General features: G+C 41.6%; 2 protein-coding genes across 2 annotated transcripts; both read right to left on the bottom strand.

The window, feature by feature from the left end:
- Positions 1 to 4,388: 4,388 nt before the first annotated feature.
- LOC132897600 (interferon-induced protein with tetratricopeptide repeats 5-like) lies at positions 4,389 to 6,216 on the bottom strand. The gene is made up of 2 exons (XM_060938844.1): positions 6,153 to 6,216; positions 4,389 to 5,872 (listed from the first exon to the last, which is right to left on the bottom strand). Exons 1-2 carry the CDS (start codon positions 6,214 to 6,216, stop codon positions 4,389 to 4,391), a joined length of 1,548 nt encoding a protein of 515 aa, XP_060794827.1.
- An 8,168-nt stretch (positions 6,217 to 14,384) lies between these two features.
- On the bottom strand, positions 14,385 to 16,212 carry LOC132897599 (interferon-induced protein with tetratricopeptide repeats 5-like). The gene is made up of 2 exons (XM_060938843.1): positions 16,149 to 16,212; positions 14,385 to 15,868 (listed from the first exon to the last, which is right to left on the bottom strand). The coding sequence occupies exons 1-2, from the start codon at positions 16,210 to 16,212 to the stop codon at positions 14,385 to 14,387; spliced, it is 1,548 nt and encodes a 515-aa protein (XP_060794826.1).
- Between the last annotated feature and the right edge of the window lie 279 nt (positions 16,213 to 16,491).

Here is a 16,491-nt window from a genome sequence, read left to right as displayed (position 1 = left end):
TTGCATGTTCTCGCCGTGTCTCTTTCCATGTTTCCTCCAGGTGTTCTGGTTTCCCCCCACAGTCCAAAGACATGCAGGTTAGGCTAGTTGGTGGCTCGAAATTGACCGTAGGTGTGAATGTAAGTGTGAATGGTTGTTTATCTCTATTACCCTGTCCACACTAGGGATTTTGTACCGATACGATACTACTTTCGTACCGCAACACCTGTCCACACTAGCAACTATACCGGTACTGTAGCGGTATAACTGTATCAGTACGAAACCCACAAATGTATGGGTTTCGTACCGGTACAGTATCGGTACTGTAGCGCTTCGCTGTAGTGTGGACAGATGAAGAGGTTCTGTTTCCAGATGTGTAAGCTGCCCATGCCACACGCACTAATATAACCCCATACCATCAGAGATGCAGGCTTCTGAACTGAGCGCTGATAACAACTTGGGTGGTCCTTCTCCTCTTTAGTCCGAATGACACGGCGTCCCTGATTTCCATAAAGAACTTCAAATTTTGATTCGTCTGACCACAGAACAGTTTTCCACTTTGCCACAGTCCATTTTAAATGAGCCTTGGCCCAGAGAAGACGTTTGCGCTTCTGGATCATGTTTAGATACAGCTTCTTCTTTGAACTGTAGAGTTTTAGCTGGCAACGGCGGATGACACGGTGAATTGTGTTCACAGATAATGTTCTCTGGAAATATTCCTGAGCCCATTTTGTGATTTCCAATACAGAAGCATGCCTGTATGTGATGCAGTGCCGTCTAAGGGCCCGAAGATCATGGGCACCCGGTATGGTTTTCCGGCCTTGACCCTTACGCACAGAGATTCTTCCAGATTCTCTGAATCTTTTGATGATCTTATGCACTTTAGATGATGATATGTTCAAACTCTTTGCAATTTTACACTGTCGAACTCCTTTCTGATATTGCTCCACTATTTGTCGGCGCAGAATTAGGGGGATTGGTGATCCTCTTCCCATCTTTACTTCTGAGAGCCGCTGCCACTCCAAGATGCTCTTTTTATACCCAGTCATGTTAATGACCTATTGCCAATTGACCTAATGAGTTGCAAATTGGTCCTCCAGCTGTTCCTTTTTTGTACCTTTAACTTTTCCAGCCTCTTATTGCCCCTGTCCCAACTTTTTTGAGATGTGTTGCTGTCATGAAATTTCATATGAGACAGTATTTGGCATGAAATTTCAAAATGTCTCACTTTCGATATTTGATATGTTGTCTATGTTCTATTGTGAATACAATATCAGTTTTTGAGATTTGTAAATTATTGCATTCCGTTTTTATTTACAATTTGTACTTTGTCCCAACTTTTTTGGAATCGGGGTTGTGTGTGTATGCATATGTGTGTTTATATTGTTTATTTCAGTTATTCTATTTTTATTTATTGCATTGCCTGTTTGCACTGCGGGTCAGAGCGGACTGAAATTTCATCTGTGCTGTATGTCGAGCATGTATAGCATATTTGACAATAAAGTTGACTTGACTTGACTCAAGAATCCTGAGGGATCCTGTACAGTCATTGTGGAAAGGAGACAAAGGGATATTTTCTCGCTTAGAGTAGGCTATAAATAGTATAATGCCGCGGATGGCAGGCTAATGTGGCCTACCGGTGCACTGTCCAGTAATTGTTACCTATATCCACTAGGGAGGGCGGTTTAATTATTCTTCAAAAGGGCTCTTATTTAGTATTACGACGAAAGTAAGAATTTATCATAATTACCAGGATAAATCATTTGGGAGCGAGTCTTGTTGAGGTCCGGGGTCACCGCGATCAGAGTCGGCCGAGTCGCTGTCCGATTCCGAAGCCGCACAGTCAAACCAGTGAACCACGTTCACTGATTGCTTTGCAATGGCCATAGGTTCATACATATATGGTTTCACCTCTCGATATTTAATTTGGAGAATTCCTACTTCAAAATCGCTATCGCTTTCAGACATTTTACACAACCTCTCACGACCAAAGTCCGTACACGTGTGCTTGGTTCGCAGGTAAACACAGAACTGCTCCCGGTCTGTTTGGCTCAAATGACGTCACGACGATGGTTCACTGGCAGTGAAAGTGCACATAAGTGAGATGTAAACAAACCTTTGGAAATTGGGCAAAACAGTATATTTTAGCTGTTTTATTCCATTTTAGGGTGCAAATTAGACACTAGGCAGATTGAATTCGCTTTTTGGGTTGTTCTAGACAATAAAGTTGATATTCCACGTTTCACCCCCGACCGTTGCCTATGACCTTTAAAACCGGTGACAGCTGTGATGTCACGCACTCAGGGCTGGCTCAGTGGGGGCAGCTCGATTGCCAACTTCGTGGTTGATTTTTAACTCTCAAAAGTATATTTTTATTCCCATTTTACAGCATGCAAGAGTAAAGGATGGAGATACTATCCACTCAGAAATTTATTTAAAAATAAAGGCTCTGCATATCTCCTTTCAGCACAAAGTGTCCTGTTTACTTTCATTTCCACATTACTCATGTCTGTGTGTATATCCACTCTCAACACATTCATTATTCCTGAATGCATTATATAAGTGTCTTGTATTAAGCCATCAGGGTACAATATGTGAGCATGTACAACTTGACAGACAGCTGTGTTTATTAGACGTCCATATTTCATAACCAGGTGTGTCTACCTGTTTATCTAGTTTTTTTTTTAACAGCTGTATTTGCTCCTACAAAATGAAAAAGGAAAAAGAGAAGAAACACATTTAGTTGCAGTTGTATCTAACGTGTTATTTAGTCTATGGCTATTGAGGTATTTCACCTGACGTCACAGGGTCACGTGACGCCCCGGTGTCCGCCATTTTGAAGGTCAAGCTAGCTAATGTCAACAACATAGTAGCTGGTATGTTACTGTAGCAATGTTTACGTTCAGTCATTTGGATGACCGTTAAAACCTTTCAGTCTCAAGTTTTTCCTTTACTGTATTTACTAGTTTACTGTAATTATGATCCGGCAGCTATTTACACTGGATCCAGTGTAAATAGCTGCCGGAGCGCGCTCCGGAACCTCGGCCGGAGTACTCCGGGAGCAAGCGGGAGCGTGCTACTTAATTTGAGGGGGAGCATGCCGGAACGCACTCCGGAACCTCGGCCGGAGCACTCCGGGAGCAAGCCGGAGCGCGCTGCTTAATTTGAGGGGGAGCAAGCCGGAGCGCGCTCCGGCAGCTATTTACACTGGATCCGGTGTAAATAGCTGCCGGATCATTATTACAGTAAACTAGTAAATACAGTAAAGGAAAAACTTGAGACTGAAAGGTTTTAACAGTCATCCAAATGACTGAACGTAAATATTGCTACAGTAACATACCAGCTATGATGTTGTTGACATTAGCTAGTGCTAACAGCTAGCTGCTAGTACACTGCTACAACACAGACACCGACCCTAATAATACAGTTCTTGGTCATTGCCTGGTAACAGCAAATTTATAACGGGCCATGTCTCAACAGACTAAGAAGTTATTTCAATGACATTTAATAACATTTTGTTTATCCTGAGGACCGAAAGTAAATGAAAACGTGAACAAACCTTAGCTGTAATAAGATGGCGACCACCGGCACCAGGGACGACCCGCTGATGTAGGCATGTTACCCAGCCTGACACAAAATATTTGTAGGCATCCAAACTCTTATACGCTTTCAGATCAATACCTGTGTATGGCGATGGGTTTTTAACGACATAGGTATACAGATCATGTGGGCCGAAGTCAGGTAAAGACGAGGGCTTTGTGTACTTCCGGACGTCAGTGAACAATCCTGGTGGAAGCAGGTAAACGTCGTTCTCTAAGCCTGCTAACCTCAATTTTTGCAAATACCTCTCCCTCTGCTCGCCCTGTAAATGCCCTACGTCGCTGGATAGTGAAGGTGTTTTCTGCATCTCGCTCCTTTTTCTTTTATGTTTTTCGTTTGTCGCCTTCCTCGCATTCAAACTGATTCGAGCCGTGACGTCCAAAATGGCAGCCTAACGATGCATCACATGACTTGGTCACGTGGGTGAAAAACCTCAATATTTGTTCTGCAGGAAAGAGATCAACACAGGTTATGATTTCTCACTTAAAAGTACTTTAATTTCCATAAGAAGAAAGTGATTTTTTCAAAACAAAGTGCAGGACAAACTTTAATAATAGAACATTAATAGGGAGTAAAGCAGTCATCTTCTTCCATTACTACATTTAATATTAATAGCATATTGAACTAATGATCTATTCATTATAACAGTAATCTTAATATCTTATCGTGTGTGTTTGTGTGTACATATATATATATATATATATATATATATATATTTATATTTTTTAAATTCAGACAGTATACAGTCACTATTAACTCTCATGAATGTATAAATAATTGGCTATATATCAAACAGGATATTTGTAATATTACTGTAATGAAATCTGAAGTTCACAAAGATGACTGAGATAATCCTCATTGTCTTCACAGCTCAGCGCTTTCTCAAAGCACTCTATGGCTTGTTGCTTTTCTCCTTGTTCCTTATGAATGATTCCGAGTATTCCAAAGGCCTCTCCATCCTCTGGGTTGTTCTCAATTCTTCTCTTTGCAATCTTTTTCAGACTTTCAGCACTTTTCTTCCCATGATATGTCTTTGGATTTAAATTCAGACATTCAGTGTAGTGTTTGATGGCAGCAGGCTCACATTTCATACTGTACTGCTGGAATTCTGCATAACAGAGATGAACATACTGGCAGTTCTCGTTTCTTTCTTTAGCTGTCTGAAATGCATTGTGGAACATTTCTTCTGCTCTCTGCATATCCCGCTTCACCCCATACTGGAGGGCCAGATCACTCATAGCAAGGATGAAACCAGTCTTCAGTTTGGTCGCTATCTCCAAGTGGTAGATGCACTGCTCTTGAGCTTGCTTAATTTCAGCACCTGTTCTGTGGTGGCTTCCTGCAAACCTCAGATTCTGGATCTTTTGCTTATAGCAAAGCCCCAGCTGATGGTGTATAAAGGCTGCATTGGTCACTTTCTCTAATGCTGTCTTTAGGAGGGCAATAGACCTGTCCACAGACCCTTGATTCCGCAAAAACTTTGCAACATATCGAAGCACATTTGGATGTTCTGGAGAGCTCTCTAAGGCTTGCTCCACTAGGCTCTCTGCCTCATTGTACTTCTTGTCAACAGTCAATCTAAGTGCAAGCAGAACCTTAAGAACATCATCGTCTGGGTTCGTGGCTATGGCCCATCTAAGCTGATCAGTTGAATTTTCAGTTGAAGTTTCAGTTGACACCGCTGAATTTTGGAGATTATACTCCAGCCGATACAGAGCAATAGCAAGGCCGGCATTCCATTCAGGGTCCTCTGGTTCCAGCTCCAGGGCCTTCTTGAAGCACTTTTTCGCCCATTCATAATATTTCTGAGAAAACTTAAGGAATGTCCATCCTTTTTCTCCAAGCACCTCAGCATATGGGACAGATGGATATTTCACTTTAATCTCGCTCAGCTTACTCAAGTAGCTTTCACACTCTGTGAAATTACCCATGTGATAGTATAACCATGCAAGGTCTCCATAAGCAACAACAAACAACTTGTCACAGTCATTTCCACGAGACTTAGTGAGCTCTACAGATCTCTCAAAGTTGCTGAGAGCCTCAGTATTGGAGCCAAGAAGAAATTTCACAAATCCCTTATAGCTGTGTGCACGTGCAGCTCCTGTCTCCCCTCCAAGATCCAGGTTAAGCTGTTCTTCTAGCCTGTTCAGAAGGTCAGTGAGATCTACATCATTTTTGTTCAGAGCCCAGGTAAAATGGCATTCCAGCTGAAGAAGTCTGGTTTTGAAAAATGTGTCTTGTGTTGAACTAGTAGAGAAAGAAATAACTGAGTCACATGCATGAATGAAACTCACTAAAATAGTATAATTCTCAGAGAAAAACAAAAAACAATATAAACCTTTTATATCAATAAAGTACATGTAAACAGTTCCTCTGTGGAACAAGAGTGGTTCATAAGGTCCAATTATGTACCTTCAATTATTTTTGTAACATTAATTCATATTAGGTTAGAAATACAGACTAAAGGTAGAAACAAAATGTACCCTTATGGGTGCTTTCAGTGAAAGGAAGGTTTAGTATTCAGGCAGAATGACAGCATTTATCTCATTGTGTTCAGTCTCTGTGTATCTCACACTGTGAAAACAGATCAGGGAGACTACAGTGATACAGATAGAAGCGATTTAAATCCACACCCATTTGTTCAGGAAAGGAAACCGAAAATATTTTCTTTTCAAATGCAGCCTCAACTCTTTGGATGACATCAGCAAATAACAATGTAAACATCTCATCTCATTATCTCTAGCCGCTTTATCCTGTTCTACAGGGTCACACGCAAGCTGGAGCCTATCCCAGCTGACTACAGGCAAAAGGCGGGGTACACCCTGGACAAGTTGCCAGGTCATCACAGGGCTGACACATAGACACAGACAACTATTCACACTCACATTCACACCTACGGTCAATTTAGAGTCACCAGTTAACCTAACCTGCATGTCTTTGGACTGTGGGGGAAACTGGAGCACCCGGAAGAAACCCACACGGACACGGGGAGAACATGCAAACTCCACACAGAAAGGCCCTCGCCGGCCACGGGGCTCGAACGCCGACCTTCTTGCTGTGAGGCGACAGCGCTAACCACTACACCACCGTGCCGCCCCAATGTAAACATCTGGATTGAAATTGTAAATGAAGTTACTGAGTCTCAAATATCAAATCATACTCATTCTTAAAAACATAATTTACAAAACAGCACATTGTGCATTATGCAGTATTAAACAGAAGCAGAAGATAATAATCTCCTTTCTTTAACTTTCGTTTCCTTTTCTCTGCCCATAGCACTATACTGGAGTCACAGAACATAAATAAACAAACAAATCCAAAAATAAAGGCAGAAATAAACATTAAAAAAAGAAAAGAAAATGTTTTGAAAGTTTTGGACAGATGTACTGTACTTACAGTGGGGAAAATAAGTATTGGACATACTGCCGATTTTGAAAGTTTTCCCACTTACAAAGAATGGAGAGGTCTGTAATTTTTATCATAGGTAAACTTCAACTATGAGAGACAGAATCTAAAAAAAAAAATCCAGAAAATCACATTGTATGATTTTTAAATATTTAATTTGCATTTTATTGCATGAAATAAGTATTTGATGCTGGTACCAACCAGCAAGAATTCTGGCTCTCACAGACCTGTTAGTTTTTCTTTAAGAGCTCTCCTATTCTCCACTCATTACCTGTATTAATTGTACCTGTTTGAACTCATTATCTGTATAAAAGACACCTGTTCACACACTCAATCAATCAGACTCCAACCTCTCCACCATGGGCAAGACCAAAGAGCTGTCTAAGGACACCAGGGACAAAATTGTAGACCTGCACAAGGCTGGGATGGGCTACAGGACAATAGGCAAGCAGCTTGGTGAGAAGGCAACAACTGTTGGCGCAATTATTAGAAAATGGAAGAAACTCCAAGACGACTGTCAGTCTCCCTCAGTCTGGGGCTCCATGCAAGATATCGCCTTGTGAGGTATCAGTGATCATGAGAAAGGTGAGGGATCAGCCCAGAACTACATGGGAGAACCTGGTCAATGACCTGAAGAGAGCTGGGACCACAGTCTCAAAGATTACCATTAGTAACACACTACACCATTATGGATTAAAATCCTGCAGTGCGCGCAAGGTCCCCCTGCTCAAGCCAGCACATGTCCAGGCCCATCTGAAGTTTGCCAATGACCATCTGGATGATCCAGAGGAGGCATGGGAGAAGGTCATGTGGTCAGATGAGACCAAAATACAACCCCGGTTCCAAAAAAGTTGGGACAAAGTACAAATTGTAAATAAAAACGGAATGCAATGATGTGGAAGTTTCAAAATTCCATATTTTATTCAGAATAGAACATAGATGACATATCAAATGTTTAAACTGAGAAAATGTATCATTTAAAGAGAAAAATTAGGTGATTTTAAATTTCATGACAACAACACATCTCAAAAAAGTTGGGACAAGGCCATGTTTCCCACTGTGAGACATCCCCTTTTCTCTTTACAACAGTCTGTAAACGTCTGGGGACTGAGGAGACAAGTTGCTCAAGTTTAGGGATAGGAATGTTAACCCATTCTTGTCTAATGTAGGATTCTAGTTGCTCAACTGTCTAGGTCTTTTTTGTCGTATCTTCCGTTTTATGATGCGCCAAATGTTTTCTATGGGTGAAAGATCTGGACTGCAGGCTGGCCAGTTCAGTACCCGGACCCTTCTTCTACGCAGCCATGATGCTGTAATTGATGCAGTATGTGGTTTGGCATTGTCATGTTGGAAAATGCAAGGTCTTCCCTGAAAGAGACGTCGTCTGGATGGGAGCATATGTTGCTCTAGAACCTGGATATACCTTTCAGCATTGATGGTGTCTTTCCAGATGTGTAAGCTGCCCATGCCACACACACTAATGCAACCCCATACCATCAGAGATGCAGGCTTCTGAACTGAGCGCTGATATCAACTCGGGTCATCCTTCTCCTCTTTAGTCCGAATGACACGGCGTCCCTGATTTCCATAAAGAACTTCAAATTTTGATTCGTCTGACCACAGAACAGTTTTCCACTTTGCCACAGTCCATTTTAAACGAGCCTTGGCCCAGAGAAGACGTCTGCGCTTCTGGATCATGTTTAGATACGGCTTCTTCTTTGAACTATAGAGTTTTAGCTGGCAACAGCGGATGGCACGGTGAATTGTGTTCACAGATAATGTTCTCTGGAAATATTCCTGAGCCCATTTTGTGATTTCCAATACAGAAGCATGCCTGTATGTGATGCAGTGCCGTCTAAGGGCCCGAAGATCACGGGCACCCGGTATGGTTTTCCGGCCTTGACCCTTACGCACAGAGATTCTTCCAGATTCTCTGAATCTTTTGATGATATTATGCACTGTAGATGATGATATGTTCAAACTCTTTGCAATTTTACACTGTCAAACTCATTTCTGATATTGCTCCACTATTTGTCGGTGCAGAATTGGGGGGATTGGTGATCCTCTTCCCATCTTTACTTCTGAGAGCCGCTGCCACTCCAAGATGCTCTTTTTATACCCAGTCATGTTAATGACCTATTGCCAATTGACCTAATGAGTTGCAGTTTGGTCCTCCAGCTGTTCCTTTTTTGTACCTTTAACTTTTCCAGCCTCTTATTGCCCCTGTCCCAACTTTTTTGAGATGTGTTGCTGTCATGAAATTTCAAATGAGCCAATATTTGGCATGAAATTTCAAAATGTCTCACTTTCGACATTTGATATGTTGTCTATGTTCTATTGTGAATACAATATCAGTTTTAGAGATTTGTAAATTATTGCATTCCGTTTTTATTTACAATATGTACTTTGTCCCAACTTTTTTGGAATCGGGATTGTAGAGCCCCCATCATTGTGCATTTTGTTGCAGACATATGAAAACTCTGCATTCACACACACACACACACACTGCAGACACAGGAAAGCTAAGATGACTTAAGATTACAGCGTGAGATAGAGATAAGGAGGAGACATATGTATAGTTTTGTACATATATAAATGTACATTTTCACACCACACACACACACACACACACACAGTCTTTGTCTATCTCTCATCCGTCAAGCAGTCATGGCATTTGCAACATGCACATCACCTTTGAATATTTGATGAGTATATGACATGTGACTGTTTTGTTGGGTGGTGGAATGTCCTGGGTTGCGGAACCACACGTGCGAGGGCCCGTCAAGGCCGCTAGCGGCTTTAATATATCTATTTATTTTTACACTCTGTACAGCACTTTGGTCAGTGTAAACTGTGTTTAAATGTGCTTTAGAAATAAATTTTCCTTCCTTCCTTCCTTTCTGTGTGGAGTTTGCATGTTCTCGCCGTGTCTCTTTCCATGTTTCCTCCAGGTGTTCTGGTTTCCCCCCACAGTCCAAAGACATGCAGGTTAGGCTAGTTGGTGGCTCGAAATTGACCGTAGGTGTGAATGTAAGTGTGAATGGTTGTTTATCTCTATTACCCTGTCCACACTAGGGATTTTGTACCGATACGATACTACTTTCGTACCGCAACACCTGTCCACACTAGCAACTATACCGGTACTGTAGCGGTATAACTGTATCAGTACGAAACCCACAAATGTATGGGTTTCGTACCGGTACAGTATCGGTACTGTAGCGCTTCGCTGTAGTGTGGACAGATGAAGAGGTTCTGTTTCCAGATGTGTAAGCTGCCCATGCCACACGCACTAATATAACCCCATACCATCAGAGATGCAGGCTTCTGAACTGAGCGCTGATAACAACTTGGGTGGTCCTTCTCCTCTTTAGTCCGAATGACACGGCGTCCCTGATTTCCATAAAGAACTTCAAATTTTGATTCGTCTGACCACAGAACAGTTTTCCACTTTGCCACAGTCCATTTTAAATGAGCCTTGGCCCAGAGAAGACGTTTGCGCTTCTGGATCATGTTTAGATACAGCTTCTTCTTTGAACTGTAGAGTTTTAGCTGGCAACGGCGGATGACACGGTGAATTGTGTTCACAGATAATGTTCTCTGGAAATATTCCTGAGCCCATTTTGTGATTTCCAATACAGAAGCATGCCTGTATGTGATGCAGTGCCGTCTAAGGGCCCGAAGATCATGGGCACCCGGTATGGTTTTCCGGCCTTGACCCTTACGCACAGAGATTCTTCCAGATTCTCTGAATCTTTTGATGATCTTATGCACTTTAGATGATGATATGTTCAAACTCTTTGCAATTTTACACTGTCGAACTCCTTTCTGATATTGCTCCACTATTTGTCGGCGCAGAATTAGGGGGATTGGTGATCCTCTTCCCATCTTTACTTCTGAGAGCCGCTGCCACTCCAAGATGCTCTTTTTATACCCAGTCATGTTAATGACCTATTGCCAATTGACCTAATGAGTTGCAAATTGGTCCTCCAGCTGTTCCTTTTTTGTACCTTTAACTTTTCCAGCCTCTTATTGCCCCTGTCCCAACTTTTTTGAGATGTGTTGCTGTCATGAAATTTCATATGAGACAGTATTTGGCATGAAATTTCAAAATGTCTCACTTTCGATATTTGATATGTTGTCTATGTTCTATTGTGAATACAATATCAGTTTTTGAGATTTGTAAATTATTGCATTCCGTTTTTATTTACAATTTGTACTTTGTCCCAACTTTTTTGGAATCGGGGTTGTGTGTGTATGCATATGTGTGTTTATATTGTTTATTTCAGTTATTCTATTTTTATTTATTGCATTGCCTGTTTGCACTGCGGGTCAGAGCGGACTGAAATTTCATCTGTGCTGTATGTCGAGCATGTATAGCATATTTGACAATAAAGTTGACTTGACTTGACTCAAGAATCCTGAGGGATCCTGTACAGTCATTGTGGAAAGGAGACAAAGGGATATTTTCTCGCTTAGAGTAGGCTATAAATAGTATAATGCCGCGGATGGCAGGCTAATGTGGCCTACCGGTGCACTGTCCAGTAATTGTTACCTATATCCACTAGGGAGGGCGGTTTAATTATTCTTCAAAAGGGCTCTTATTTAGTATTACGACGAAAGTAAGAATTTATCATAATTACCAGGATAAATCATTTGGGAGCGAGTCTTGTTGAGGTCCGGGGTCACCGCGATCAGAGTCGGCCGAGTCGCTGTCCGATTCCGAAGCCGCACAGTCAAACCAGTGAACCACGTTCACTGATTGCTTTGCAATGGCCATAGGTTCATACATATATGGTTTCACCTCTCGATATTTAATTTGGAGAATTCCTACTTCAAAATCGCTATCGCTTTCAGACATTTTACACAACCTCTCACGACCAAAGTCCGTACACGTGTGCTTGGTTCGCAGGTAAACACAGAACTGCTCCCGGTCTGTTTGGCTCAAATGACGTCACGACGATGGTTCACTGGCAGTGAAAGTGCGCATAAGTGAGATGTAAACAAACCTTTGGAAATTGGGCAAAACAGTATATTTTAGCTGTTTTATTCCATTTTAGGGTGCAAATTAGACACTAGGCAGATTGAATTCGCTTTTTGGGTTGTTCTAGACAATAAAGTTGATATTCCACGTTTCACCCCCGACCGTTGCCTATGACCTTTAAAACCGGTGACAGCTGTGATGTCACGCACTCAGGGCTGGCTCAGTGGGGGCAGCTCGATTGCCAACTTCGTGGTTGATTTTTAACTCTCAAAAGTATATTTTTATTCCCATTTTACAGCATGCAAGAGTAAAGGATGGAGATACTATCCACTCAGAAATTTATTTAAAAATAAAGGCTCTGCATATCTCCTTTCAGCACAAAGTGTCCTGTTTACTTTCATTTCCACATTACTCATGTCTGTGTGTATATCCACTCTCAACACATTCATTATTCCTGAATGCATTATATAAGTGTCTTGTATTAAGCCATCAGGGTACAATATGTGAGCATGTACAACTTGACAGACAGCTGTGTTTATTAGACGTCCATATTTCATAACCAGGTGTGTCTACCTGTTTATCTAGTTTTTTTTTTAACAGCTGTATTTTCTCCTACAAAATGAAAAAGGAAAAAGAGAAGAAACACATTTAGTTGCAGTTGTATCTAACGTGTTATTTAGTCTATGGCTATTGAGGTATTTCACCTGACGTCACAGGGTCACGTGACGCCCCGGTGTCCGCCATTTTGAAGGTCAAGCTAGCTAATGTCAACAACATAGTAGCTGGTATGTTACTGTAGCAATGTTTACGTTCAGTCATTTGGATGACCGTTAAAACCTTTCAGTCTCAAGTTTTTCCTTTACTGTATTTACTAGTTTACTGTAATTATGATCCGGCAGCTATTTACACTGGATCCAGTGTAAATAGCTGCCGGAGCGCGCTCCGGAACCTCGGCCGGAGTACTCCGGGAGCAAGCGGGAGCGTGCTACTTAATTTGAGGGGGAGCATGCCGGAACGCACTCCGGAACCTCGGCCGGAGCACTCCGGGAGCAAGCCGGAGCGCGCTGCTTAATTTGAGGGGGAGCAAGCCGGAGCGCGCTCCGGAACCTTGGCCGGAGCACTCCGGGAGCAAGCCGGAGCGCGCTGCTTAATTTGAGGGGGAGCAAGCCGGAGCGCGCTCCGGCAGCTATTTACACTGGATCCGGTGTAAATAGCTGCCGGATCATTATTACAGTAAACTAGTAAATACAGTAAAGGAAAAACTTGAGACTGAAAGGTTTTAACAGTCATCCAAATGACTGAACGTAAATATTGCTACAGTAACATACCAGCTATGATGTTGTTGACATTAGCTAGTGCTAACAGCTAGCTGCTAGTACACTGCTACAACACAGACACCGACCCTAATAATACAGTTCTTGGTCATTGCCTGGTAACAGCAAATTTATAACGGGCCATGTCTCAACAGACTAAGAAGTTATTTCAATGACATTTAATAACATTTTGTTTATCCTGAGGACCGAAAGTAAATGAAAACGTGAACAAACCTTAGCTGTAATAAGATGGCGACCACCGGCACCAGGGACGACCCGCTGATGTAGGCATGTTACCCAACCTGACACAAAATATTTGTAGGCATCCAAACTCTTATACGCTTTCAGATCAATACCTGTGTATGGCGATGGGTTTTTAACGACATAGGTATACAGATCATGTGGGCCGAAGTCAGGTAAAGACGAGGGCTTTGTGTACTTCCGGACGTCAGTGAACAATCCTGGTGGAAGCAGGTAAACGTCGTTCTCTAAGCCTGCTAACCTCAATTTTTGCAAATACCTCTCCCTCTGCTCGCCCTGTAAATGCCCTACGTCGCTGGATAGTGAAGGTGTTTTCTGCATCTCGCTCCTTTTTCTTTTATGTTTTTCGTTTGTCGCCTTCCTCGCATTCAAACTGATTCGAGCCGTGACGTCCAAAATGGCAGCCTAACGATGCATCACATGACTTGGTCACGTGGGTGAAAAACCTCAATATTTGTTCTGCAGGAAAGAGATCAACACAGGTTATGATTTCTCACTTAAAAGTACTTTAATTTCCATAAGAAGAAAGTGATTTTTTCAAAACAAAGTGCAGGACAAACTTTAATAATAGAACATTAATAGGGAGTAAAGCAGTCATCTTCTTCCATTACTACATTTAATATTAATAGCATATTGAACTAATGATCTATTCATTATAACAGTAATCTTAATATCTTATCGTGTGTGTTTGTGTGTACATATATATATATATATATATATATATATATATATATATATATATATATATATATTTATATTTTTTAAATTCAGACAGTATACAGTCACTATTAACTCTCATGAATGTATAAATAATTGGCTATATATCAAACAGGATATTTGTAATATTACTGTAATGAAATCTGAAGTTCACAAAGATGACTGAGATAATCCTCATTGTCTTCACAGCTCAGCGCTTTCTCAAAGCACTCTATGGCTTGTTGCTTTTCTCCTTGTTCCTTATGAATGATTCCGAGTATTCCAAAGGCCTCTCCATCCTCTGGGTTGTTCTCAATTCTTCTCTTTGCAATCTTTTTCAGACTTTCAGCACTTTTCTTCCCATGATATGTCTTTGGATTTAAATTCAGACATTCAGTGTAGTGTTTGATGGCAGCAGGCTCACATTTCATACTGTACTGCTGGAATTCTGCATAACAGAGATGAACATACTGGCAGTTCTCGTTTCTTTCTTTAGCTGTCTGAAATGCATTGTGGAACATTTCTTCTGCTCTCTGCATATCCCGCTTCACCCCATACTGGAGGGCCAGATCACTCATAGCAAGGATGAAACCAGTCTTCAGTTTGGTCGCTATCTCCAAGTGGTAGATGCACTGCTCTTGAGCTTGCTTAATTTCAGCACCTGTTCTGTGGTGGCTTCCTGCAAACCTCAGATTCTGGATCTTTTGCTTATAGCAAAGCCCCAGCTGATGGTGTATAAAGGCTGCATTGGTCACTTTCTCTAATGCTGTCTTTAGGAGGGCAATAGACCTGTCCACAGACCCTTGATTCCGCAAAAACTTTGCAACATATCGAAGCACATTTGGATGTTCTGGAGAGCTCTCTAAGGCTTGCTCCACTAGGCTCTCTGCCTCATTGTACTTCTTGTCAACAGTCAATCTAAGTGCAAGCAGAACCTTAAGAACATCATCGTCTGGGTTCGTGGCTATGGCCCATCTAAGCTGATCAGTTGAATTTTCAGTTGAAGTTTCAGTTGACACCGCTGAATTTTGGAGATTATACTCCAGCCGATACAGAGCAATAGCAAGGCCGGCATTCCATTCAGGGTCCTCTGGTTCCAGCTCCAGGGCCTTCTTGAAGCACTTTTTCGCCCATTCATAATATTTCTGAGAAAACTTAAGGAATGTCCATCCTTTTTCTCCAAGCACCTCAGCATATGGGACAGATGGATATTTCACTTTAATCTCGCTCAGCTTACTCAAGTAGCTTTCACACTCTGTGAAATTACCCATGTGATAGTATAACCATGCAAGGTCTCCATAAGCAACAACAAACAACTTGTCACAGTCATTTCCACGAGACTTAGTGAGCTCTACAGATCTCTCAAAGTTGCTGAGAGCCTCAGTATTGGAGCCAAGAAGAAATTTCACAAATCCCTTATAGCTGTGTGCACGTGCAGCTCCTGTCTCCCCTCCAAGATCCAGGTTAAGCTGTTCTTCTAGCCTGTTCAGAAGGTCAGTGAGATCTACATCATTTTTGTTCAGAGCCCAGGTAAAATGGCATTCCAGCTGAAGAAGTCTGGTTTTGAAAAATGTGTCTTGTGTTGAACTAGTAGAGAAAGAAATAACTGAGTCACATGCATGAATGAAACTCACTAAAATAGTATAATTCTCAGAGAAAAACAAAAAACAATATAAACCTTTTATATCAATAAAGTACATGTAAACAGTTCCTCTGTGGAACAAGAGTGGTTCATAAGGTCCAATTATGTACCTTCAATTATTTTTGTAACATTAATTCATATTAGGTTAGAAATACAGACTAAAGGTAGAAACAAAATGTACCCTTATGGGTGCTTTCAGTGAAAGGAAGGTTTAGTATTCAGGCAGAATGACAGCATTTATCTCATTGTGTTCAGTCTCTGTGTATCTCACACTGTGAAAACAGATCAGGGAGACTACAGTGATACAGATAGAAGCGATTTAAATCCACACCCATTTGTTCAGGAAAGGAAACCGAAAATATTTTCTTTTCAAATGCAGCCTCAACTCTTTGGATGACATCAGCAAATAACAATGTAAACATCTCATCTCATTATCTCTAGCCGCTTTATCCTGTTCTACAGGGTCACACGCAAGCTGGAGCCTATCCCAGCTGACTACAGGCAAAAGGCGGGGTACACCCTGGACAAGTTGCCAGGTCATCACAGGGCTGACACATAGACACAGACAACTATTCACACTCACATTCACACCTACGGTCAATTTAGAGTCACCA

This window comes from Neoarius graeffei, chromosome 14, assembly GCF_027579695.1.
Source record: "Neoarius graeffei isolate fNeoGra1 chromosome 14, fNeoGra1.pri, whole genome shotgun sequence".
Lineage (NCBI taxonomy): Eukaryota > Metazoa > Chordata > Actinopteri > Siluriformes > Ariidae > Neoarius > Neoarius graeffei.
This window is presented reverse-complemented; position numbering and strand designations above follow the sequence as displayed.

Excerpts from the sequence above, each read along its gene's own strand:
- LOC132897600 (XM_060938844.1), bottom strand. The coding sequence starts at position 6,216 with ATGGGTGTGGATTTAAATCGCTTCTATCTGTATCACTGTAGTCTCCCT. Across the intron at positions 5,873-6,152 it reads CCCTGATCTGTTTTCACAGT|TGAGTTTCATTCATGCATGT; the intron begins GTGAGATACACA and ends ATACTATTTTAG.
- LOC132897599 (XM_060938843.1), bottom strand. The coding sequence starts at position 16,212 with ATGGGTGTGGATTTAAATCGCTTCTATCTGTATCACTGTAGTCTCCCT. Across the intron at positions 15,869-16,148 it reads CCCTGATCTGTTTTCACAGT|TGAGTTTCATTCATGCATGT; the intron begins GTGAGATACACA and ends ATACTATTTTAG.